A 24,264-nucleotide genomic window follows, 5' to 3' on the forward strand; every position below is an offset into this window, starting at 1 on the left:
CAAATGGTTGCAAGTTGGGGATGCTAATTCGGCATATTTCCATTCTCGATGCCGTCAGCATCGAAATTTTAATTTTGTGGCCCGCATTAAAGACCAATCAGGAACATGGTTAGAGGATATACAAGACATAAGGCGGTCAGCGGTGGAGTTCTTTTCATCTTTGTTTGCATCTGAACAACATGGGTGGCACTCTCCGGGACTTCTTTCTACGGTCCCTCAGCTGTCTGCGGCGGACAATGACATGTTATCTGCTTTACCTGACATGGCAGAATTAAAGGAGGCGGTTTTTACGTTGGAGGCAGACAGTGCTCCTGGACCAGATGGGTTTGGGGCAGGATTTTACTAGGCTTGTTGGGATATTATCAAGTCCGATCTATTGGAGGCGGTACAGGCTTTTTTCCAGGGTATGCGATTGCCCAGGAGTTTTACCAGTACTTCTATTATTTTACTGCCTAAGATTGCGGGCACCATGCAATGGAAGGACTTTCGGCCAATTAGTCTTTGCAACCTCTGTTCTAAAATTATTTCTAAGATCGTCTCTGATCGGTTGGGTAGGGTTCTTCCTATCTTAGTGTCACCGTGGCAGACTGGCTTTGTACCAGGACGGGGGATAACGGATAACATCCTTTTCACGCAGGAGCTGGTGGTAGATTTAGATAGGCGTTTGAGACACCCGAACCTCATGTTAAAGTTGGATATGGAAAAGGCGTATGACAGGGTCGAGTGGCCGTTTCTTTTGTTTATGCTTCGGAATTTTGGTTTTGCAGAACAGGTGGTAGACATTTTCTTTCGACTGGTGTCTAATAATTGGTTTTCAGTGTTGGTGAATGGTGAGGCTGCTGGATTTTTTAAATCTTCAAGGGGTGTTCGGCAGGGTGACCCGGTATCTCCTGGCCTTTTTGGGTTAGTTGCTGAATTTTTAGGTCGTGGGCTGCACCACCTTCTTGATAGTCAGCCGGGCAGGTATTTTGTTTCGACAGGGACTCCAGTGCCCTACCTGACCTTTGCGGATGACATGCTTATCTTTACAAGATGCTCAGAGGAGTGCCTGAATGCAATCAAGGCTTTTCTATTGGAGTATCAGGAAGCTTCAGAACAAAGGGTAAATGTCAACAAAAGTTCCTTCTTCTTGGCTTCAGGGGCTACTTCGGGGCAGGAGCAGTTGGTGACTAGGGTTCTGGGCTTTCACAGGCAACTTTTCCCATTCACTTATTTGGGTGCTCCTATATATAAAGGCCGGCGGCGGGGTGCCTTGTTTGATGGTATTGTTTCTAAAATGTGGACCCACCTAGGACACTGGAGTACTAAGTTGCTCTCATTTGGGGGTAAGCTGGTCTTAGCACGGCATGTCCTAGTTTCGTTGCCTATGTACTTACTTCAGGTGTTGAATCCTCCAAAGGCTGTGCTCACACGTTTGGGCAAGATTTATAATTCTTTTCTTTGGGATCATAAGGGGGAGAGGCGCATCCATTGGTCTTCCTGGGACAAGTTGTGCTTTCCCATTGACGAAGGGGGTCTGGGTTTTCGGTCTTTTAAGGACATAGCAAGGGCTTTTGCGGCTAAATTATGGTGGAGGCTTAGGCTTGGAGATTCCATTTGGGCAGAGTTCATGCATGCCAAATACATCAAAGGTATTCATCCATCGGAAGCGTCGGCAGTGCGGTCTACAGATATTTGGAGACGTCTTGAGGCGATACGTCCAATGGTTGAGCAGAACATTAAGTGGTGTTTAGGGGAAGGCCTTTTGGATTTTTGGAAGGATAGATGAGTTCTACATGAGCCATTAGAGAGTGTTGTGGGTCGTTCTGAGAGGCCGCATTTTCTTGTCTCGGAGTTTATTACTAGGGATGGATGGGATGAAATGCGTCTTGCCCAGTGGGTTCCGGGTTTTGTCATCCATGCGATCAAAGACATACCCCTCGATTTATCTCAGAAAGATAGGATGGTTTGGTTGCCTTCGCCGACGAGTTGTTTCTCAGTTAAGTCGGCATGGGAGGTGCTTCGGCAAAGGAGGCATCAATCCTTGGTCGACTCCTTACTATGGCCTTCGGTTTTGCCAGGAAAAATGTCTTTTTTTGCTTGGAGATTGGTGCGTAATTTCCTCCCTTTGGATGTGACGGTGCGTTCTCAGGATTTGTCTTTTCCCTCTAGATGCGGGTGTTGCTACCTGGAGGAAGAGGCTCTTTTGCATGTGTTTTTAACTGGACCGGTAGCTTCGGAAGTGTGGCGGAGAGTGTCTTGCCACTTTGGATTTCAGTTGCGTAATTGCTCGAGTATGGCGTCGGTTTTTGTCTCTTGGTACCTGACTTCATCTTCCTCTTCGAAAAACCATATTCGGGCATTCATGCCAATTGTAGTGTGCTGGTTTCTTTGGTTAGCAAGGAACCAGGAGCGTTATCAAGGCGTGCGATGGGAGGTCGAAAAGATAATCCGCAAAGTGAATTATTTTTTGGAACAGCTCGGGAGGGCAAATAAGCTTCGTCGGTCGCACTTCACAAGGGATGCAGATTGTGATTTGCTACGATTAATCAAAGCCCCTCCTCGGAGGAGGACCCCTTGTGTGATTGCCTGGGAGAAACCGCCACCTAGTTTGCTTAAGTTCAACTCGGACGCCAGCGTGAATCATGGTAGGGCCACGGGTGGTGGACTAGTGCGTGATTGTCAGGGGAAATTGATTTTTGTTTTTTACAAAGAATTTGGAGAACAGGATGTGTTGGAGGCAGAAAGTATAGCATTACTGTTTGGTCTGCAGTTGTGTTTACAAAGGCGGTTTCGTCCTTCGTTGGTAGAGGTGGATTCCAAAGCCTTGGTGCAGTTGGTTGTCTCCGGGGTAATTGCTAAGTGGCCATTATGTAATATTTTGAGGAAATTTAGAGGTCTTCTGGAGGGCTTTTCGGCCTCCATCTCACATATTTTCTGTAAGGCAAACTCACCTGCAGATAGGTTAGCGGCTATTGGGGCAGTAGGCGTACGGATTTATGATCATGTTCAACAACTGCCGGCGATCATTCGGGCTTCTCTTATTCTTGACTCACGTGGGGTGCCGGGGGTTCGATGGCTGAATGAGGAGGGATAGGCTGTGCACTAAGTGTAGATTTAAAGTTGGGGAGGTTGATCCCTCTACCATTTTGTAAGTGTTGTTTGCAATAAAACTTGGGGCTGGCATCCCTCCCCCGGGTACGGGGTTTGCTGTTAAAAAAAAAAAAGAAAAAAAAAAAAGAACTGTGTCAACCCTATCAATAGGTGCAAACACCTCTAAATAGTCAATTTCGGGTTTCTGCTTGTAGTCTTTCACCACTAATCTCACAGTGTACCTATCAACCTCTTAATTGGGCTTAAATTTCGTCCTATACACCCATTTCACTCCTGTTGACCTTGGTCGATCAATCCTTGGTTTTGATGATTAACAAACCAAAATGTAGATTTGGGCTAATGTTTTTATGTGAGCAATTTGTTAGAACAGATTCTTGTGGCACAAAAGAAGAAGCAAAAACAGGGCACTCATGTCGGACGTCCGAAAGGAAGCTATTGGACGTCCGAAAGGATGAAGAACATCAAGAAGGAAACTCTGTCGGACGCTCGTGAGGAAGCATCGGACGTCCGGAAAGATTGGACGCACGCCTCGGACGCACATCGATCGCATCGGACGCACGAGAAATTTCGCAAAGATTTGATGACTCTCTGACGACGTTCGGACGCAGGGTTCGGACGTCCGACAGGTGGTTCGGACGTCCGACAGGCCAACGGCTAGTTTTGACAGCATTTAATATTTGACCGTTGGAGAGCCTTTTGGAGCCATTTCTCACCTTCTATAAACACCCCAAAGCACAAGAAGACAGGGGACTTTTGCCAACACAAAATACAAGCTTACAAGTGAGATTTTTGAGTAGAAAGATTCTTTGTTGGTTGTATAAGGGGTTGGGGAAGTTGGGTTGTGAGGTTGCTCAAGTGAAGGTTACTCTCTAGGAGGAGTAAAACCTTGGTGAAGGTGAACCTATCACTTGAAGTGGTAAAACCTTGGTGAAGGTTGCCTCATTTGTTTAAAATAGTTCTTAATTGGGTGAGTGATCTTTCAAGTGTAGGTTGTTGAGGGTTAACTAGAATAGTTGTAAAACTCCTTGGCTCAACCAAAGTGTGTTTGGGGTGAGGAAGGAGTGAGCCTTCACTTGTACATCTTGGTTAGCATCGCCATCTATTGAAGAGGCTATTGGATTGATATTTGGTTTGCATTTCTTATCTTTTCTCTTTAATTAAGTTTTCTTTATTGTGCTTAAATTTGATATATCTTTGTGCATCATTGTGAAATTGTTTGTACTCATTGGGTTGCACCAGGCCTTACAACTCCAATGGTTTTTTTACCAGTTGGAAGAGAAGTAAGCATCCAGGTGTCATTTTCTCAATAGCATGAATTTCTTCATCCATTGCTTTTACCTAATGATTATCACGATCTACCTCCTCATGTACTATTAGGTCACAATCTGTAAGTAAAGCAAAATTAATACATAATCGTACATATCTTCTTCAAAAAAATATTATCTGGTGTAATTACATAATCCTACAAATGAGTTAACATCTACCGCTAATACTTTGGACATCCAATTAACTCAATCTATGAACCCTGAGCAACTAGAGATGGCTAAAAATCAAGATTAACCTCCTCTTCCTGATAATTTAAAGTCACCTCTGCTGTCTTGAGATCTCCAATAAACCAGTCCCAAACACCTCTTTTAACAAATGTCACATCTCTACTCACTATCACTTTTTCTGTCAGAAGATTATATAATTTGTCTGCCCTAGAACTTCATTATAGCCAATAAATACGCACTACTCTCTCTTGTCATCAAGCTTCTTCCTCATCTAATTAGGAATATGAGAATAGGCAATGCAACCAAAAATTAAGAGATGGTCAAAAAGGGTCTGCTACCACTTTAAACTTCTTTAGGGGTTTTTCCCAAAATACTTCTAATAGGATATCTGTTCAACAAATAAATAGCACAGGAAATTGCCTCTGCCCAAAAGGACTTTGGCATCTTTTTCCAATTTTAACATATACCTTACTATATCCATAACTGTCCTATTATTTCTTTCCACTGCCCCATTTTGTTGTAAAGTGTACCGAGCAGTCAACTGATACTGTATGCCATTTTTTCTCAAGAAAACATCACAAACCAAATATTCCTAACCCTTGTTCTCAAAATGTTAATCTAACAGCCACTTTGCTTCTCAACAAAAATTTTAAAAATCATAAAAGACTCACATGTATCAAAGTTTTCTTCAAAATATATATCCAATCCTTTCTACTAAAGTCGTTAATAAAGATAATAAAATACTTGCATCCACCAGTAGAAGGAATCTCCATAGTGTATAAATCTGAATTAATAATTTCTAATGGTCTTCTATCCCTCCAAGATTTACTAGTGTGAAAAGAATCCATAAGTTGCTTTCTTAAAACACATATCACAAATTCTGTCAGTATATCTGATATCGGATAGCCCATCAACCATTCTTCTACTAGCTAAAAATTTTAAACTGTCAAAATTTAAATGATTAAATTGCATATGCCATAGTCAATTACTGTCATCTATCACTGTACTCAAACAAAAGAAATTTGGTATTTAAATTCATTGGAAATAAGTGATTTGGAGTTATTAACACATTCGTAATCATTCCATTTTTTTTTTATCAAAAATAGTGCAAGTACCATTTTTTATATGAATGTCATATTTCTTTTTAGACAATTGACCTATACTTAACAATTATAATGTAGCTCAGGAACATAAAAATATCATAAATAAAATCAGCAACTCCATTTTTTCAGGCTAATAGGGATTTTTATTTCCAAATTTAACTTCACCACGGACAGATTCATCAAACTCAATATATGATTCTTTCTTACTAGAAATATGGTTACTCTAGTCGGTGTCCAAATACGATTTATTTTTATCAAATATCTCAATAGATTTTAATAACAAAGTTTTAGATTTTTTACTATTATCTTGAACCTGATTATCAGCAACATTAGGCTGAAAATTTCTGTTTATATTTTCTTCAGATTTACATTCAAATTGTCTATAGCCAAAATTTTCATAATTATAATATTGAATCTTCTATTCAAAATCATTCTAATTAAAATTATTTTTTCACCAAAATTATCACATCTGCCTCTATCAGAACCACCTCTAAAATTAAAATTGTTAATTGTACTGTGTCCAAGATTTTGACGTACTTTTTCTACCTCTGTTGTTATAGCCATGACCACCTCTATTGTTATACCCCACTCTGTTGTTGTAACCTGAGTTTCTCTGATTGGATTCACTTTGCTCCTTAATTACATTATTGCTTCTCAAATTCAACTACGTCTATAGCATCTTTTCTATGATCCTTCTTTGGGATATCCTCTAACTTCCTATTAATTCTTTATTCATGCAGAATTAATGACTCCTACAAATCTTCAATACTCAAATTCATCAAATCTTTTGTCTCATGGATCATAGTTATCACATGATCTAAGTTTATGGATAGGGTGTTGAGAAACATGTTGTAGCAAGGAAGTCATATTAATTGAGTTCCATCTCATTTTTAATATTTGACAAATGAGAAAAAGATGACTCAATGAATTCAGAATTCTCCATTGTCACAAGTTCAAGCTTCCTTTCCAATGTCATCAAATTATTTTGTTGAACTCTAACAATCCCTTTATACTTTTTCTCCAAAATATCCTAGACCTTCTTCACTGTGTTAGTCTCAACAATTTTTCCAAAAACTGACATATTAATTGCTTGATGAATCTATGACAACGCCAAACTATCTTTCATCTTGTTGTTTTCACTAGCATCCTGAGCAAGTACTTTGACATGAGTTATCATCTATTTCTATCAAAAATTAAACTCTACCTTTGTTTTGAATTTTTTGACAGCACAAACAATATTGGATTGGGGTTTTCTATACTTAAATCTATCATAACTTTGATACCACTCTGATGGATCGAAATCAATAAAAAGCATAAATCCATGGGATAATATACAAGAAATTGATATAGAGGCAAAAGGAATTTCTTCTATTATATTAGTCAAGGGATAATTTCATGAACTTCCCTTGAGACTTTTGACTATTTCACTGGTCTCCCTCCAAATTTTAAAAATTACATTAATCTCTCTTGAGATTTATTATCTTGTAACATCTAAATCCAACCAATAATTAAAGTCCTATTAGGAGAGAGAAAATAATATGATTCCCCCATTACTCCTCATCTACTAAATTGTTTAATTAAACTAATACCCGCCCAAACATTAAAAAAAACTAGAATTTACTATTTATCATCAGGGATTAAATCATAAATGACAGTATATCATTTTGTATATTTCACTTAATGTAAGATCCAAATTTGTCTTTTTAATTACAAACTTATTGTCAAACCTGATCAACAATAAATAATCAAAAAAATTTGTAACCAAACTATTACAAAGAATGAACTTTAATACCATAAAAATCTCAACAACTAATATTAATATGCTGACAAGGATATTATGATATTAATATTTGTAGTTTGTAATATTTCGATTGCATTTCTTTTTATTATTTGTTGTTGATCATATTTGACAATGGAAATATAACTGAAAAGAACAATTTGAATATTGTATTAAGTGAAAAATATAAAATGGTATACCATTTTTTGATGCTACATGTGATTTGATTCCTAATGATAAACAACAAATTTTAATGTTTTTATTTAATGTATGGGTTGCTATTAAATTAATTAAATAATGTAGTACATGAGGAGCAATGATGGAATGATATTATTTTTTCTTTTCTAACATCACTTTTTGATTATTAATTGGGTCTAAATGTTACAAAATAATTAACTTTAAGAGAGGTTAGTGAAATTTTTGAAATTTAGAGGGAAGCCAGTGAAATAGTCAAAAATCTCAGGGAGGTTTCTAAAATTATCCCATTGCTCAAATGAGGCCACGGTTCTTTCTTACAAAAGACGACAAAACTGATGCGGAGGCTACAGCTTGTTCTTGTACCCTCAGCGGCCTTTTTATACTGGCATCTACTACTACTAATTACTTCACGAATCAGGTTCCATGTGACCATTCCTTCAAAAAAAAAAAACAAAAGGTTCCATGTGACCAATGACTGAACAATATAACCAACGTTATTAACCAATAAACTAACACCATGTGGTTAATAAATTAATCAATTATCACAATTTGGTTTATTTTTTTACATGGTGTACATGTTTGGTTCGGAGGCAATTCAGTCTCCGTCAAGTCTTTCAATGATCCCTTTATATTTACCTATCTCTTCAGTATATAAAGTTTAGTATTAAGTAAATATAGAAATAGAAGTAAAATAGAAATCATCGTACGGATCAAAAAAAAGACTGGCAAATTATCAATTTTGACATTTAAGCATAGTACTCGAGCCATGTACGATTTCAAGTTATTTTATGGCTTTAACCAATTTATCAGACCAACCCAAAAAAATAAAAATAAAATTTACCGACTAACAGTTTAGACGAGATTAATATAGTTACATGCGAGTATTTGGTTTTTTTTTACCAAATAATTTTTAGTACTTCTTCACATCCACCGCGCAATGCATGGGATTATTGATAAACTCAGGACCACACACTCTAAACACTAGGTAACAAATTGCACCTATGTGAAGGTTAGCATTTTGCTTCGAAAATAAACGTGGATTGTTGTCAAAAAAAAAAAAACGTGGATTCGACCCTTCTCATTTGCAATTCAAGATTTGTCTGATAATTGTTTAGGATTATTATATGGGCAAAATTAAGAAGCTAAGAACCAAATAATTAATGTGGGCAAAACATCAGGATCATTATGGCTCGTCCCTTCTATATATTTGAGACCAAAGATGCTATTGTGGCTTTTGCAAAAATCAACCTAGAAAACAATCTGGCCGAGCAACGCATGAGCTAGCTCTATTCTGTTTAAGCAAAATTGAGGTTCCCCGGTACAGTGGTAACAAGAATAAAGAAACATCAATTTCAATTGAACACAGTAAATGATATGATATGATGAATCTACCACCACCAGGTGCACAAGAAAAAATTATTTAAAAAAAAAGTTCAAAATGGTGAAAACTTCATTCTTACCCCTCATACAAGAAGAACAAAAGAAATAGGGAATCAAGATGACCACAAATATAGAAAGAAATTTAAAAAAAAAATAATAATTCTCACACAAAGTAACACACGCACATACAAAAAGGAGTTCCACTGTCCTTATTAACCTTGATTGAGATTTCAATAAAAAAAAAAATTCTGGCTTTTGAAGATTTACTGTTGGATGAATTCAAAAGTTCATCAGGTCTAACTTTGCTGCTGCTTCCGAGGAAATATTTTATATTCTCTAGTGATTAACTTATAAATATAGGAAATATTTCTGGCAAAGTTCTTGTTCTTGAAATTGATATTTTGGTCACCATGTGGATGAAATTTGACTTTTCATTGTTCTCAAGGTCAATGATCACAGACTTCTTGAAATGATACGACTATTTCGCTCAATTAACAAGATAATAATATATATGTTTTTTTATAAAGTTGAATATTTCAACTGCACTAAGGTAGATTTTGGCTGCTGCTTTTTTTGTCTTGTTGAAACAATTTAGCATATGCTTGTGTACACAGACATACATACATATATATATACATACATAAATACATACATATACACACACATACATATATAATACATATATATGTGTGTGTATTATATATGTATATATGTATGTACATATGTATGTATGTATATGTATATTTATATAGTAACTCTAAGGTTCTTCCTAGAAAGGTCCGGTTGAAGTGTTATAATGCAAATAAAATTATTTACTTGATATGTGCAAAGTAAGCTGCCTTCTTTTCCATTTTTAATTACCACAAAAATAAATAGGTAAGAGAAAATCTTTAACTAGATATTAATCGCTGTTATTAAACATAGACATCAAATTATCAAAAAAATCAACAAATTAAGTACAAAGAAGAAATTATTAGAATGTGTCAGTTGAAATTAAAGGAAACACTCATCTTTGCACCAAGAAGCTTCTAAGTTGCATTTTAATGACCACATTGCAATTTTTCCACAAAGATACTAGAAACCTAGCACAAAAGCGAATTTTTTCCTTTTTAGGTAACCGTTTCTTGCTGCCATCTAGATCCTCTAGAATACAAGTACATGAACATGTAGGATGTACAAGAACTGAGGACAAATTCAAGCAACATTAATGTGGGATATAGTTTGAGGATCAGTTCAATGTCAAAGAAGACTATGTCAGAGTCCGATATACAAGTAAAAACAGGTTGAAGCCAAATTAAAGATTTGCTTTCATTTCTTGGAGCTTAATTTCCAAATCATAACTGCTTTTCAAGACTTCTACAATGACTTTTGCCAAATATTTCTAACTTAATTAGTCTAACGATCTAAGAAGCTTCCACGTAGAAAAATTCAATCTACAAATTTATATATATATCAAGCATAAGAACACCACAAATATCACCTATTCTATCTCATAGTCTTAGCTTTCTTGATCCCTCTTTTGTGTCTCTAGAGATGGCTCTTTCCTGGTTCAAAATTTCTCTTGCCATGGCAATGATTCTTCCGCCAATTGCCACAAGAGGAGATGATCCTTTGACTCCTATTTTGAGTACGTCCCCTTTTCTTTATATGTGTGTTTAATATATGATTTGCGGGAAATAAAACTCTTCTAACTCTCTAGGGTTTTCATGTAATTGCCACAGACGATATATGTAAAGAAGTGGAGTGTGGGAAAGGAACTTGCCAAGCATCTCTAGGCTACCCATTCAACTTCAAATGCATTTGCGACAATGGTTGGAAGCGAACACGTTTAGATAATGAAGAAACTTTAGAGTTTCTACCTTGTGTAATTCCAAATTGTAAGTCTTTCGCCCTTGTTCTCGTCTGCTTAGAGCGTGTTCTTTGTTGATCAAAACCCCTGATTTTAATTCTGATTATGAAAAAAAAAAAGAAAAGAAAAACTACCATTGTGTTCTTCTCCTTTTTTTTTCTCTTTTGGGAGATACAATTTTCTTTAGTTGTCAATTTCTGTTCCAATCTTACTTCTAGTTTTTTCTTCCCAAGGCTAAAAAGTTGAAAATCAAAGGCAGTATAATAGGTGCTTTTTGGCGTCTCATTGTGATCTTGGAATTTAGAAGAATTTAATATTGAAATAAGTTGATTTGAATTATTATTCCCACCAAAGAAGCATTTTGAATACCTTTCCTAATCTTCAAAATTTTCTTTTATTTTGTGTTAAGTTAAAAAAAAATTTTAATTCTGCCACATACATCTCAAGATATTGTTTGAGAAATTTGTATATTTATTTTGCTAGTACTTTATTTGGTTGTAAGCTGAAAACTGTGATAGTTATCAAGGTCCCTCAGTCCAATTTGCCGGCCAAATGAAGCATATGACTAAAAAATCTTTCCTCTTGTTTACAGGCTCTCTTGACTATTCTTGCATGCCAGCTCCAGCTCCTCTTCCATCAATTCCATACAATAAATCTTTCTTCGACCGTAAGTACTCTTTCACTTAAGAAAAGAAGGGGAAAAAAAACTGTCTTTCATCTCAAGTTTCCAATATTAATGTACTTTACAATAAACGAGGACTCTTAGAGTTCTCTTGACTGTCAAGTTTAGAGTACGAATTTCATGTTTGATAGTTAGGAGTACGAAGGGCAAACGATGGGGAGGGCGGATAAAAATAATAATAATATAATTAAATAAATAAATAATAAAAATCAAATTTTTTTCTAACAAATAATTTTGTAAAATTCTTTTCTTATCCTTCTAGCCTGCTACTGGATTTACTGCGGTGGAGGAACATGCATAAAGGATGCAACATATACACACAAATGTCAGTGCAATAGTGGTTACTCTAATCTCAACGACATCTCAGTTTTTCCATGCTTTAATCAATGTAAGAGCACCATGGCTATTATATAATTATTGCAATTACTTTTTCATTTTTATTTATATTTGAGATTAATAGAAAAACATGCAATAGAGGATATATGTATATAACAGCTATTGTGGTGATTTAAATGTTTGATTTAAAAAGGTGCCGTTGGGTCTGATTGTTCAAGGCTGGGAGTTAAGCTTTCATCATCAACTTCATCTCGAAATAATGATGACAGCCCTGGTGAGTTTACAAATCCATTGAGGAGTTTTGAATTTTAAATACGTAATAATCTTAATTTTAATTTATAAATAGAGTAAATTGAATTTTTAAAATTAAATTTAACAATAAGTAAATGGAAAATTAGATTAAAAAGATAAAAGGGAGTTAATAAGAAGAAGAAGAGAAAGGGCACAAACAAAAAGTGAAATACAAATATTAATTTTTAGTCGTGATTGTATTTGTACTTGAGAACTTTTTAGTGCCATAATCTTCGTTTTTATAGGCGAAAACCAGAACGTACAAGATGTAGAAGTTGTGTTCTTGAGACTTGCGTAAATACTATTTGACCAATTCAAAGCATAATAATTAATTTGAAAGGATTGTTCCCTTATAAGTCCAAGATTAACATACACGGAATTGACATTTTTTGTGTCAAAAGTCCAAACCCCATAATTACCCTTTTTTTTTATTGGTCAATCATATACTAGTTGTCAACTTTCCAATCGAAATTCAACAAGTCACTTTAGCCATGGCAAGTCAAATGATATTATAAAAATTTTCAATATTTGAAGCACAATCACTAAGTAAGAATAACATGAAAACAATAATGTTTATCATATAGACACTTATTGGGCTCTATACATCTAAAAATTCCCATTACGGGCTCCAATTTAAAGATTGAACTTGTAAAAAAAAAACTTTGTAGACATGCTTAAGCTAATGGTCTGGAGAAGCAGCAATGAAATTTACGCCATCTTATAGTTATTCGCAAGGAGCTAAATCCATTTTGTCATTTAATTTTTATTTAATAAAATTTGGAGCTAATTTACGCATCTCACTCCGAGTACGGAATTTGCCCGAAAAAAAAAGTTCCATTTTGTTGTGTTAAATCCTCAACTTTAATGCATTGACTTGTAGTATTATTTAGAATGAATGCATCTTGAAATTTTTGTTTCTGATTAACTTTTTCTTCTAGCCTTATTCAAGAAAACTGAAATTGGATTGACGTTTATGCTCACTCTTTCTTGTTTGAAAAAATTTTCAGCTACATCAATTTTACCATGGAAGTTTCAATGGATGGGAATCTTGCTGATATCTGGTGCTATACTACTCTGGAAATAGGAATTTCAATAGTGTGTTGCCTCAGTTTGGCATCACTTTACCAGTTATGTATACACATAATTGCTTGATATTGATTGTGATGTAGTTATTTAATTATTTTCACAGAGGATAGATTTTGTATTCATAGAATAAACATGAGGAAGAGGATTATAGCTTCTAGAATAGCCTCATATACAGTAGCAAGCAGCACTTTCTATTAACATCTTTCTTGTGTAAAAGAACATACTGTTATTGCAGATATTGATTTTGTTAATAGTGAATGATGGGTTCTGGACCATTTGTTCAAATACGAGCAATGTTTTCATATTCAGACTGGATCACGGATCTGACTGGTTCAACTAGCAATCGTTCATGCCCGATTCAGTTCCAAACCTTATTGAATTTAAAATTTGTGTAAAGGTCTTAATTGAGATTAATCTTTTATTATGTTTGTAATGGCTTCACTATCTTCATCTCCCGGAATGACACTTGACAAAAACTAAAGATAAAATTAACTCACACCAATAGGAAAGTGTGAAGGAAAAATTAGCCTAAATTGGCAGTTATTGTTGATAGGTACATGTACATCTGATCACTTTTGTAATACTCCTACCAATCTAGTTCTGTATAACTTATCATTTAAAGTCAAAGTCATATTGTGTATGGATTTGTGTTTGGTGCGTATCTTCCATGTGACTAATAATTATAGTTAACCCGTCGTTTCCTTCTTATCTTTTAGGTTTAAGTTTTGCTAAAATTAATTGCAACAACTTACGGTATCACTAAACCACATACCTAAAACAAACCATTTTTTTTCTTAGAATACTAACATTCGAGAGCTTGTTATACAATTGGAGGAGAGATTGTCCAATATTTGGAATCTCATTTATCAATGACTATAAAAAGGTTGCTAACTGTAGCTTATCAATGACTGTAAAAGGCAATTGCCAATGGGATTGGCTAAGCTAGTAAGGCTTGTTTAAGGGAAGATTGTTTTGATTCCCGATTTTTTTTTTCAGTCTAACTTCAACAATCTACACTACTTCTATACTATAGACAAAAGTTTGGTTTGATTCCCATTATCAATGATATCGCATTTATAGGTAATCTTTATCAACAATCTGCAATACTACTCCTATATTATTAAGGAGAGAGGACTAAGTTGGGTTTATAAGTGGTTAAAGAATGAACTCTTCAGATCAGACAAGTACACTACTACACTCTCGAGAGAAGTTTACGAGACTCTCTTTGGCCATTAGACCAAAACCCAATGAAATTTTCATTGGTAAGTAATCTATAAATCAAAAAATACACCGGTGGTTTGCTTTGACTTGAGAATTGGGATAGGCATCCCCTCTTCCTAATCTTTGCCCAAAACAAAAAATAAATAAATAAAAATGGAACTGCTGCAAGGACTAGGCTTTCGTTCCTCTGCTGCAAATGAATTTAGTTACCTAGTTAAGCATCTAAGGTACTTGCTTCAGTTTCCGTGCATAACTTTGATCCGCATTGTCTCAAGTCTCTACTACACAAATTGGCTTCTACACAAATAAATGGAGATCGGAGATCTTGGTATTGCATAATTGGACATAATTGGAAACTTCTCCCTCTTTAAGAGGAGACTTTTAGTTTTCCTTTTTGGCTTTTCTTTGCATCCCTGAATGAAGAAGACGTAGGTAGTTTAGTTCTAAAAGCAACAAGTACTAAAAACAAAGAACAAACTGATTTTCAGTCGTTGAGAAACCACAACCACCCTTGAATCCATAGAAATGTGTCAATTGGCATCACAAGGGGAAGTCTATGCAGGCCTCAGCCATAAACAAATAAAACAAGGACCAGTATTCTCCACCAAAATTATCTTGTTTGATTTTTGGGTTAGCAGAAAAGTCGAAGTTTAACGTTATTGCAAACCCTATATAATTGCTATTGTAGCAGAAGAATATAAAGGCCGGATATTCAACAACGTAGACAAATTAAGAAAGGTTGAGACATCAACCTTTTATTAGCCATCAATTCTGTGTTCAAGCTCTTTCTGTTCAAGTTATATAGAAGTCTCAATCATTTTAGCTGTTGATTTTGTTGCTTATAGACATCCCTTTATTCTCTAGGCCATTTTTTATTTCGTTTCTACTTCATTTGTCCCTACTGTTTAAGGCTTTGATGGTATAGGATGGGTAAAGCAGGAAAATGGATCCGGAACTTTTTGTTAGGCAAAAGGGAGGAGAAAGACAAGCACAAGAAAGAAGTGAATTCAGTTGCCACAGAGGTAAGTAACTTAGGAAGCCCAAGAGCAATCTTATCAGTTACAAAAGAGAAGAGGAGATGGAGCTTCAAGAAATCAACCACCACAGAAAAAGTCACTTGTCGCAATCTGTCATTTGACTCACTCTCTACTCCCCACCTGGCAAAACAGGTCCTAGAGGAGCATGAAATTGAGCAAATTCGTTTTAAGGCAATCCTAGTAACAACTAGCAAGCAAGTCAATGGAACAATGCCGGTTGTTACAGCTCCTGTTTCACAAGCTATAGGGCCCCTCAAAGATGCTGCTGCCATCAAAATTCAGGCTGCATTTCGTTCTTATTTGGTATGTGTAATTTGAGCTTCTAAAGTTTTTTCCATTGGTTTGTTAGATAATCTAGTGGTTGGATGCCTCCTTTTGTCAACAGATCAAATGAATGTGTTTACGATAATCTGATTAAAATGCAGACATACGAACAATTTGGGTGAGAATTCACAATAATCTGATCGTTTTCTGCAGGCAAGAAAAGCATTGCGTGCTTTACGCGGACTAGTGAAGTTACAAGCATTAGTAAGGGGTCACCTGGTCAGAAAACAAACTACTGCAGTTCTGAGGAGCATGCACGCTTTGATGACTATCCAAGTTAGAGCTCGGTATAGGAGAGTTCAGATGGTTGAGGCCGGAGCAGAGCTTGCAACAAAAAGATCAGGTCATGGAGAATCGGCTCGAAATAGTACAGTAAGGCCTTTTCTGGATTATTTTCTCCCCTTCCCTTTGGATGATCATCCATCAAGTTCTGCATTTTGTAGGATTTGTTCTTCCACTCAATTTCTTCACTCAAATCTACTGGATTTTTTCTTCAGTAGGGAACTGTTATAAGTCAGCTCAGTTGATAAACCTGATACAATCAGATTTTACCAAACCAAGTAACCAATAATGTTGGACAAAGATATTCCAGGACAAACCACCAAATCTGATGTTAAACAAATCCTACTGATTTCACAAAATGTAATTAAATTAGTTCTTCCACTCAGCTGAGAAATCGACGTGATGTGTACACTAAATTTATCTCCATGTCTCCACCTGAACATAGATGGGATCTTCTCACACATTCAACTAGGCAACCTCATTGTCCTACTTTTCTTCAATGTATACTCTATTTATATAATTCTAGGAGCATATATAGCGATATTTGTTTCCTACGTGTGCCACTGGTGTTAAGTGTCTTGTTGTATTCAGCAGCAACAATTAACAAGCCGTTTGATCACTCAAATGTAGGATAGAAAGGATGTTAATGCTCATGAGATGAGGCCCTTAGATTATTCACAAGCTGAAAGAAAGGAACTTGGAGTCATCACCACATATCACTCTGGTCGGTTTCCAATAAACAAACAAGAAGATCAGCCTGACCAGACATGTTGTAGTCCATCAGCAACAGTGACTGAAACGAGCTCCACCAATCTGTCCACAACAAAACAAATAAAAGTGCAAGCATCCACTGCTCCACTTTCTCATGAAAATCGAGGTTACATGTCCAACACAGCATCTTCAAAGGCAAAAGCAAGGTCACACAGTGAACCAAAGCAAAGGCCAAAAAAATGGCGCCCCGTACAAAAAAACAAGCAATCAACATCAGTGCGAGGTGTAAACGTCGCCCTTGAAGTTCAGGAGCAATATATGCCTTCACCTTCAGAATTCGATGAGCAAGAAAATCAGCATCCATGGTTCATCAAGCTTTATCGATCTGCAAAGCAAGTAAACGGTAGTCATGCAGATCATTCGAGTGTAGCAACTTGCAATTCCAACTTTGAGAAGACTTTAAATCCATTTGAGGTATGTTCTAGGTATTTGGCTAATACTTCTAGGGGCTAGTGACCTGTTAAGCAGATTGGGAAACTTTTGATCGAAACTTTGTTTTCTAATTGAGAGATCACAGTAGTACTGTCATTTGGTCAAAACAGTACTTGGTCGAATTATCACTTGATCTAAAAACTCAAACAGTTAGACAACACTATTTTAAAGCACAACAACAAAATTTGTAGTGCATGAACACTTGGCAACATGTTTTACTTAATTCCTAAAGATCTTTATGCATGTTGATTCATCATTCCACTGCAGCCTCCCAAGAACCTATACTAACCTTCCCAAGACAGCTGAATCAAATTTAAACTGCTGCAGCCATCAACAATCCGCGGATGCAATAATGTAGTCATCAGTTTAAAATAATGTAGTACATTCTGATATTCACTGACACAGAAATGAGACTCGTTAAATGGCTGCTGAAGCCGCCAAATTTTGCTATTATTGCTACTTTTCAATGGACTTCTGACCAGTGACCAGTGACTAGTAGTATACTTCTTTTGGTGAAACCAGTATCGGACTACAGTACTGGGATCAAGTGTTAGAAGGGAATAACCTTCTTTCCCAAGACATGAATCAATCCAAAATACAGGAGGTGCCAGGATCGACTCTCCAGCACATGATTCAACCTAAAATTCGGGAAAAAAAAAACTCCCATGTGGATTCGACCCTATTTATCCCTATATACAAATTTGTATTTTTCTTAAGTAGGTAATTATTATTGTACAGGCTCGACACTTGTCACATGTTAATTCAGAAAGTAGGCTATCAATATTAAAATTGAATTTGAAATCCATTTACCAAACACACTCTAAATATGCATTCAATGTTATGTGTCACACAAACAGTATTAATAAGTAAAACTACGTAATTTTGCATTGGACAGAAAAATGGACAAATATAATGGACATAGGATCCCATCTCCTCAAAAACTCTCACTTTTAAGACAAATCTATCTTTGAGAATTGTTTTAAGAAATTAGCCGGATATCACGGGAGTTTGTCTCTCTGTGCCCATAGAATAAGCTTTTTCTCACATGGATATCTTAAGAGTTTTCTTTCCTAGTGCCCATAGAGTAAGCTTTTTTCTCATTGCAACATCCACTACTACTCATCCATCTACATCGTCCTTATCCCATTGTTGATCATCAAATAAGTCCTCAGATGGGTCGTTAACAATCATATATATTAGGGAAAAGTTCCAAGAAGTCATCTTTTATTTTTTCCCTCAATTCTGGATATGGGAGGAGCCCCTTCAAGATCACTCTATAAGGCAATGATAGCAGGGGATCAGGAGATAGCCTCATTTTCTCGTATATGTCCATTGCTTCCTTCGGTAGTCCACTGTCTAAGAAGGCCCTAATGAGGTCACCAAAGGTGCGCTGATCAAAAAGCACGCCTTCCCTCTTCAAGTCATCCCATACACTCCTGGCTTCGTCTACCCTTTTATTTCTCGCTAGCATCATTAGTGTACAACCCACGATTTTTGGGCTCATTTTTGTTATCTTGTCCACTTAAATTAAATGGTAATTTACCATGGGTAAAAGCAAAAATAATTTCAGGTTAGGTTAAAGGGTTAATTAAGAGGTAGGATGAGATAAGATAGGGTAAAAGTTCACAATAGTTAAAACTCCTATCTAAACCACCTACTAGTGGGTGGTTATTAGGGTTTAGCATACTTATCAAAATAACAAAGAAAAGAAAAATAACATTTTTTCTACCTTTCATTATTTGCCTACCCTAGAATAAGAACCGTCAGAGAGTAGAGAAGGAAAAGCAGGCATCGCCGTCAATCAATCGGGAGACTAGGCACCTAAACCTGTATTCTCAAATTCCCGCGAAACTTCCCTTTTAAGTTATATTAGTTGCATTAATTATTCTAGAGATTTTACGGATATGCAATGTTGTTATATATATGTAGATATATATGTTTCTATAAGAAATTTAGGAGGATTCATATTTGGGTTAGTGGAAATAGGGTGTTAGATTTTAATCTTTGGATAAGTAGATTGCCCAAATCTGTTGAAGAAAAGAAAAAAAAAAAAAAAAAAGAGAAGCCGCCGCTGCTCTGTTTTGGCTAGGCATTGCAGATAGAGCTGTTAATCGAACCGGGCAGCTCGCGAGCCGAGCTCGACCCGGCTCGATAAGGGCTCGACTCGGCTCGTTTATTGAGAGAAACGAGCCGAGCTCGAGTTTAACTTGATGCTCGTTTAATAGACGAGCCGAGCATAGCTCGGTTCGTTTAAGCTCGATAGGCTCGAATAGTAGGGGTATTAGTGTCATTTCATTATGTATTTGATACTCTACAGGCTCGATAGGCTCGAGTTCGAACTCGAAATTGCTTGAATAGTAAGGGTATTAGCGTCATTTTAATTGTGTATTTGATATTCTACAGGCTCGACAAGCTCGAGTTCGAGCTCGATAAGCTCGACTCGATTTTGAACTCGGGTTCGAGCTCGAGCTCGAGTTTTCTACCGAGCACATCGAGTCGATCTCGAATAGTTTGTGAAGCTCGAATTACTAATCGAGCGAGCTCGAGTTGGCTCGATTAGGGGTTCGAGTCGAGCTCGATTATCACATGCTCGAGCTCGACTCGGCTCGTTAACAGCACTAATTGCAGAAGCAACGCAACAGGGAAAAAAAAACGAAAGGAATTGCAAGAATTGCAAGGGTTGGCCGAGGCCAACCCAAGACCAGAAAAAAAAAAAGGGGAAAGGAAAGGAGATGATAGGCATAGTATATGGTTGGCCTTTTTGGCCAACCAATGGGAGGAATGGTCGCCAGAGGTCAAACAACTGGTTGGCCTTTTTGGTCAACCATGGGTCCAATCTGAGAAGGGAAAAAAAAAGGGACAAATTAAATGTAGATCAAACTATAATATAAAATTAGTAAATGTTTAATAAATACATTTTAAATATAACTAGTCCATTTTTTTTATAGTTTATTTTCAGGACCCAATCTAAAGTGGTAGTTAGAACTGAAGGGTTAGTTATTTAAAATTATACTTAATTGATTAAGTCTAAGATACTTAAATAGAAATTTAAAACATCTTAATCTAACCTTATAAGACAATGTAAGATAAGTTCTAGATTGTTAAACGAATTGCTTAACACCATGATGATGATGATAATAATAATAATAATAATAGTAATTAATAATTAATAAAATAATGATAGTAAGATTAATAACCATATAGACATGGAGGAAATACATTAAGGATATAAATGAAAATAAAAGTATAAATACAAGTGCAATAAACTAAGGCAATAATTATAATAATAAGTCAATATATATAGGTACATGTATACATAAATATTAATAATACCTACACACCCACAAAAGTGAAAATAAAGCGAAAGATAATAGTAATTAATTAACAAATATATGTAAATGGTAATAAAATAAAGTAGCGACGACGATGACGATAATAATAATGAATAATTATAAATTATAAATATGTATAGTAAGATAATAGTTAAGATAATAAATATGATTAGGAATAATTATTTTCTTTTAACTTAGGAAACTTTACAAAAAGGAGAACTTTCCAAATTTAAAAACTTTCTAAAAATAGAAACTTTCCAAATTAGAAAACTTTCTAAAAATCGTTCAATTTAGGAAAAGGCTGCTAGAGTTCATATAATGGTTTAGACATAAATCTTCAACTCGTTTAGAGTTTGTATATTTATGCATCTATAAGAAATATCAACTAATTAGGAAACATGTGCATTTGATAGGTACGATACAAGTTTAAAAGAGCTAAGGTAGCCCTACTCGAGCAGCCAGGCAAAGATAGGTGGTACTTACCCTTCTGAGATTTCAAAGATGCAAAATGAAATTTTGTTTTCAGTCCTATTTTGTTGTGTTGACTTAAAATGTATTTGATTAAATGCATTGATTGAATATCCATGAAAGTTATATTTTCCTATACAAAATGGACCATGTGACTTATTTGAAATGTTTTGATAGTTATTATATACCAAACGAGCTGAATCTTTTATGAAATCAAGGATCTATGTATGTGACATGTGGGATGAATTTTTGACAAGTAAATCTTAAAACAGTCATGAAATAGACGGTAGGGGCTATAGTCCTATCTAATCGTCATGGTAGTTTGGTATAAAGCCCGGCCGATTGACAAGGTCAAGGTAGCCTGGTATAGAGTCCGACCGATTGACAAAGCCATGGTAGCCTGGTATAAAGTCCGGTCGATTGGCAAGGTCATGGTAGCCTGGTATAAAGTCCGACCGATTGACCCATGTATGAAATGAAACCAATCGGTAGTTATGAAATCTATTGGTCGCTCACCTAAAAGGGGTTTAATCTCTAGGCTGAGTACTCGGTAGCCGGTCATCACATGTACTTGTTATGAGCTAATATGAAATGATTTATGAGCTAATATGAAATGATTTATGAGTTGATATGGAATGATTTATGAACTGATCTGAAATGAGACTTGTGAACTGATTTATGAATTTATTTATGAACGGATATGAAGACACTTGTGAATTGAGACGAAATGATTTATGGCTTTATGATTTTTCATGTACATTTATCAATAAGATACTTTTAAATTGTTTGCCACTCGTTACTACTGATTCTTTTATAAACGACATTACTTTCAAGATTATGGATGTGATCAATGCGCAAATGGTTTGATTTGTATCTATATGTGTATCTATAAAGTTACGAGTACATGGTCCAACAGAGGGGTAGATATTACCTACTGAGCGATTTGTCGCTCAACCCACTTTTGATGTGAAACCCCGATCTAGACAACCAAAACACCATGGCTTAGGCAGCGAAAATTTGACCCAACTAATCCCTAGAAGTCACGAACAATTTTGATATTATCTCAACCCGTAACTACTCGAATTAACGAACCAAATTGGAGGTAGTAGAACGCCACAATCAAGGAGATACTCGATTGATAAGTTCGGGTGAATAACTTGAGAAGATTCTCAAGTATTCAAAGGAAACTCTCTTGCCAAAGAGAAAGTGAAAACTCACTAATTGTATTTAATAGCCAAAAAACTGATCTCAAAACAAAGAGGAAGTGGGGCTATTTATAGCCCTTACAAGCATTAACCCTAATCCAAAAATTGACCAAACTACCCTACATACTTAAGGAAGATTTTGGGCCTCACTTACTAACAAATGGACCGCAATTAAACTAGTTTAATTACCTAGACTTTCTAAAGCGAGAAATAACCAAAATCAACGAGGAAAATCAAATAATCCTACTAAACTCAAGTATTAGTGCAATCAACTGGTTTTCACTTGAATCTTCCAATTCCCCATGTGCTTGAATGGGCCTTGGTCTTTATATTCTCATCATTCCCCTCCTCTTAAAGGCGATTTGTCCCCAAATCATGACTCTCTTACAAAACAAAAGTGATGAGAGCATGTGTATAGTCACCAAGCAGCCTGCATGTCGCCTTCTTAAGCGAAGAATGATCATGACATCCTTGTATGGAACAAGGACAACTCGTGGTGGTGGTAGATACATGTTGCGGACAGCAAGATTTCCATGACAATGGTCACACAAGCGACGTCTCAACCCTATGGGTGGATCGTGAGCGGACACCCGGTGAACCAAGGTGTGGTTGGGCTGCGAGTTGTACGCATCAAGACGTGCAAACACTGCATCAAAGGCCAATGTAACTCGACTCATGTTGGTTGGAATTACTTGACCAGCACTCTCTTCGCAGATCTCTATGGTTGCGGGTATTGCACACTGCAAGATGAAGGATATCTAACCACGAACAACCTGCACAAATGAAAACACGTTAAACACCACCAAGATGGAACAATCCAACTCCCAGTGCCCGATGTTGTCCTCAGGCTTAGCGAGCAGGATCAATGTTCGCCCTTTCTTTTCCTTGCCTTCTAATCGATCCAACTCCCATTCCCTCTGTAAAATATTTTGGTCCTCTCGAACTTGTGTAGGTGAGAGTGGAACAAGTATGATCCTTATCCCTTTATGCATGAACGAGTATTTGTTGGAATGACCTTCATAAGTAACCTCGCGATCAAATTGCCAAGATCTTCCAAGAACAACATGGGCAGCTTGCATAGGAACCACGTCACACACCAACTCATCCTCATATCTCCCAATGTTAAATTTCACAGAAACCTGCTTGGACACTCGCACTTCGCCGCAATCACTAAACCATTGAAGCTTATATGGTGTAGGGTGATCTTGGACAGGTAGGTGTAACTTCTTGACAAATAAGGCACTGGCGACATTGGTACAACTTCCTCCGTCGATAATTAAGCTACACACTTTCCCGTTAACTAGACATCGGGTATAGAAGATGTTGGTACGCTGCTCTTCTTCATTTGTGCGTTGAGCACTCAATGCCAACATTGTAACAAGGCCTAGTCCAACTGGTTGGTCAGGGGCAATTATCTCTTCTTCCTCAACCAATAGTGGCATGCCTTCATACTCATCCTCCTCATCTGTTAGCACTTCACCACTTGGAAGCATGAGCATGGTCCTTCGGTTTGGGCATTGGGACGCGATGTGATCGAAACCTTGACACTTAAAGCACTTAGTGTCGCGGTTTCTAGGTTTATATGCCCCTAGATCAGCCTTAAATTCGGCCCTTTGGGTCGGTGTTGAAGATGACAAACTAGGCACCCATGCTCCATTCGAAACCCCACTTGCCTTGGCTGACTTTTGCTCACTTGTGTGGGTAATCTCGCCTTTATACTGCTGAGTTCTCCAATTTCCAGATTGGACGTTGGAGCTTTGGTGGGGGATACCCCTCCTCTTGAGCCTCCTTTCCATCTTGATAGCTTTGTCCAATAATTCATCCATGTCAAGATAATGTTGGAGCTCCACAACATCTGCAATTTTAGCGTGTAGTCCTCTCAGGAAACGTGTCATGGTTGCCTC

The 24,264-nt window shown here is 36.5% G+C and overlaps 2 protein-coding genes across 2 annotated transcripts; both read left to right on the forward strand.

Annotated features, from left to right (window-relative positions):
* The first annotated feature begins 10,539 nt into the window (after positions 1-10,539).
* On the forward strand, positions 10,540-13,575 carry LOC113727447 (uncharacterized). Its single transcript, XM_027251610.2, has 6 exons — positions 10,540-10,671; positions 10,766-10,921; positions 11,486-11,560; positions 11,838-11,963; positions 12,105-12,185; positions 13,210-13,575. The coding sequence occupies exons 1-6, from the start codon at positions 10,578-10,580 to the stop codon at positions 13,284-13,286; spliced, it is 609 nt and encodes a 202-aa protein (XP_027107411.2). The 5' UTR covers positions 10,540-10,577; the 3' UTR covers positions 13,287-13,575.
* Positions 13,576-15,322: 1,747 nt separating this feature from the next.
* Positions 15,323-17,413, forward strand: LOC113724508 (protein IQ-DOMAIN 19-like). The gene is made up of 3 exons (XM_072081467.1): positions 15,323-15,849; positions 16,024-16,242; positions 16,783-17,413. The coding sequence occupies exons 1-3, from the start codon at positions 15,436-15,438 to the stop codon at positions 17,374-17,376; spliced, it is 1,227 nt and encodes a 408-aa protein (XP_071937568.1). The 5' UTR covers positions 15,323-15,435; the 3' UTR covers positions 17,377-17,413.
* The last annotated feature ends 6,851 nt before the right edge of the window (positions 17,414-24,264 follow it).

This window comes from Coffea arabica, chromosome 2e (genome assembly GCF_036785885.1).
Source record: "Coffea arabica cultivar ET-39 chromosome 2e, Coffea Arabica ET-39 HiFi, whole genome shotgun sequence".
Classification (NCBI taxonomy): domain Eukaryota; kingdom Viridiplantae; phylum Streptophyta; class Magnoliopsida; order Gentianales; family Rubiaceae; genus Coffea; species Coffea arabica.

What these genes read in the sequence shown, in the direction of transcription:
- LOC113727447 (XM_027251610.2), top strand. Translation starts at nt 10,578, where the DNA reads ATGGCTCTTTCCTGGTTCAAAATTTCTCTTGCCATGGCAATGATTCTT. An exon ending in CAATAAATCTTTCTTCGACC is followed by an intron (nt 11,561 to 11,837) that starts GTAAGTACTCTT and finishes TTATCCTTCTAG; the next exon opens with CCTGCTACTGGATTTACTGC. An exon ending in TTTTCCATGCTTTAATCAAT is followed by an intron (nt 11,964 to 12,104) that starts GTAAGAGCACCA and finishes TGATTTAAAAAG; the next exon opens with GTGCCGTTGGGTCTGATTGT.
- LOC113724508 (XM_072081467.1), top strand. Translation starts at nt 15,436, where the DNA reads ATGGGTAAAGCAGGAAAATGGATCCGGAACTTTTTGTTAGGCAAAAGG. An exon ending in CTGCATTTCGTTCTTATTTG is followed by an intron (nt 15,850 to 16,023) that starts GTATGTGTAATT and finishes CGTTTTCTGCAG; the next exon opens with GCAAGAAAAGCATTGCGTGC. An exon ending in AATCGGCTCGAAATAGTACA is followed by an intron (nt 16,243 to 16,782) that starts GTAAGGCCTTTT and finishes ACTCAAATGTAG; the next exon opens with GATAGAAAGGATGTTAATGC.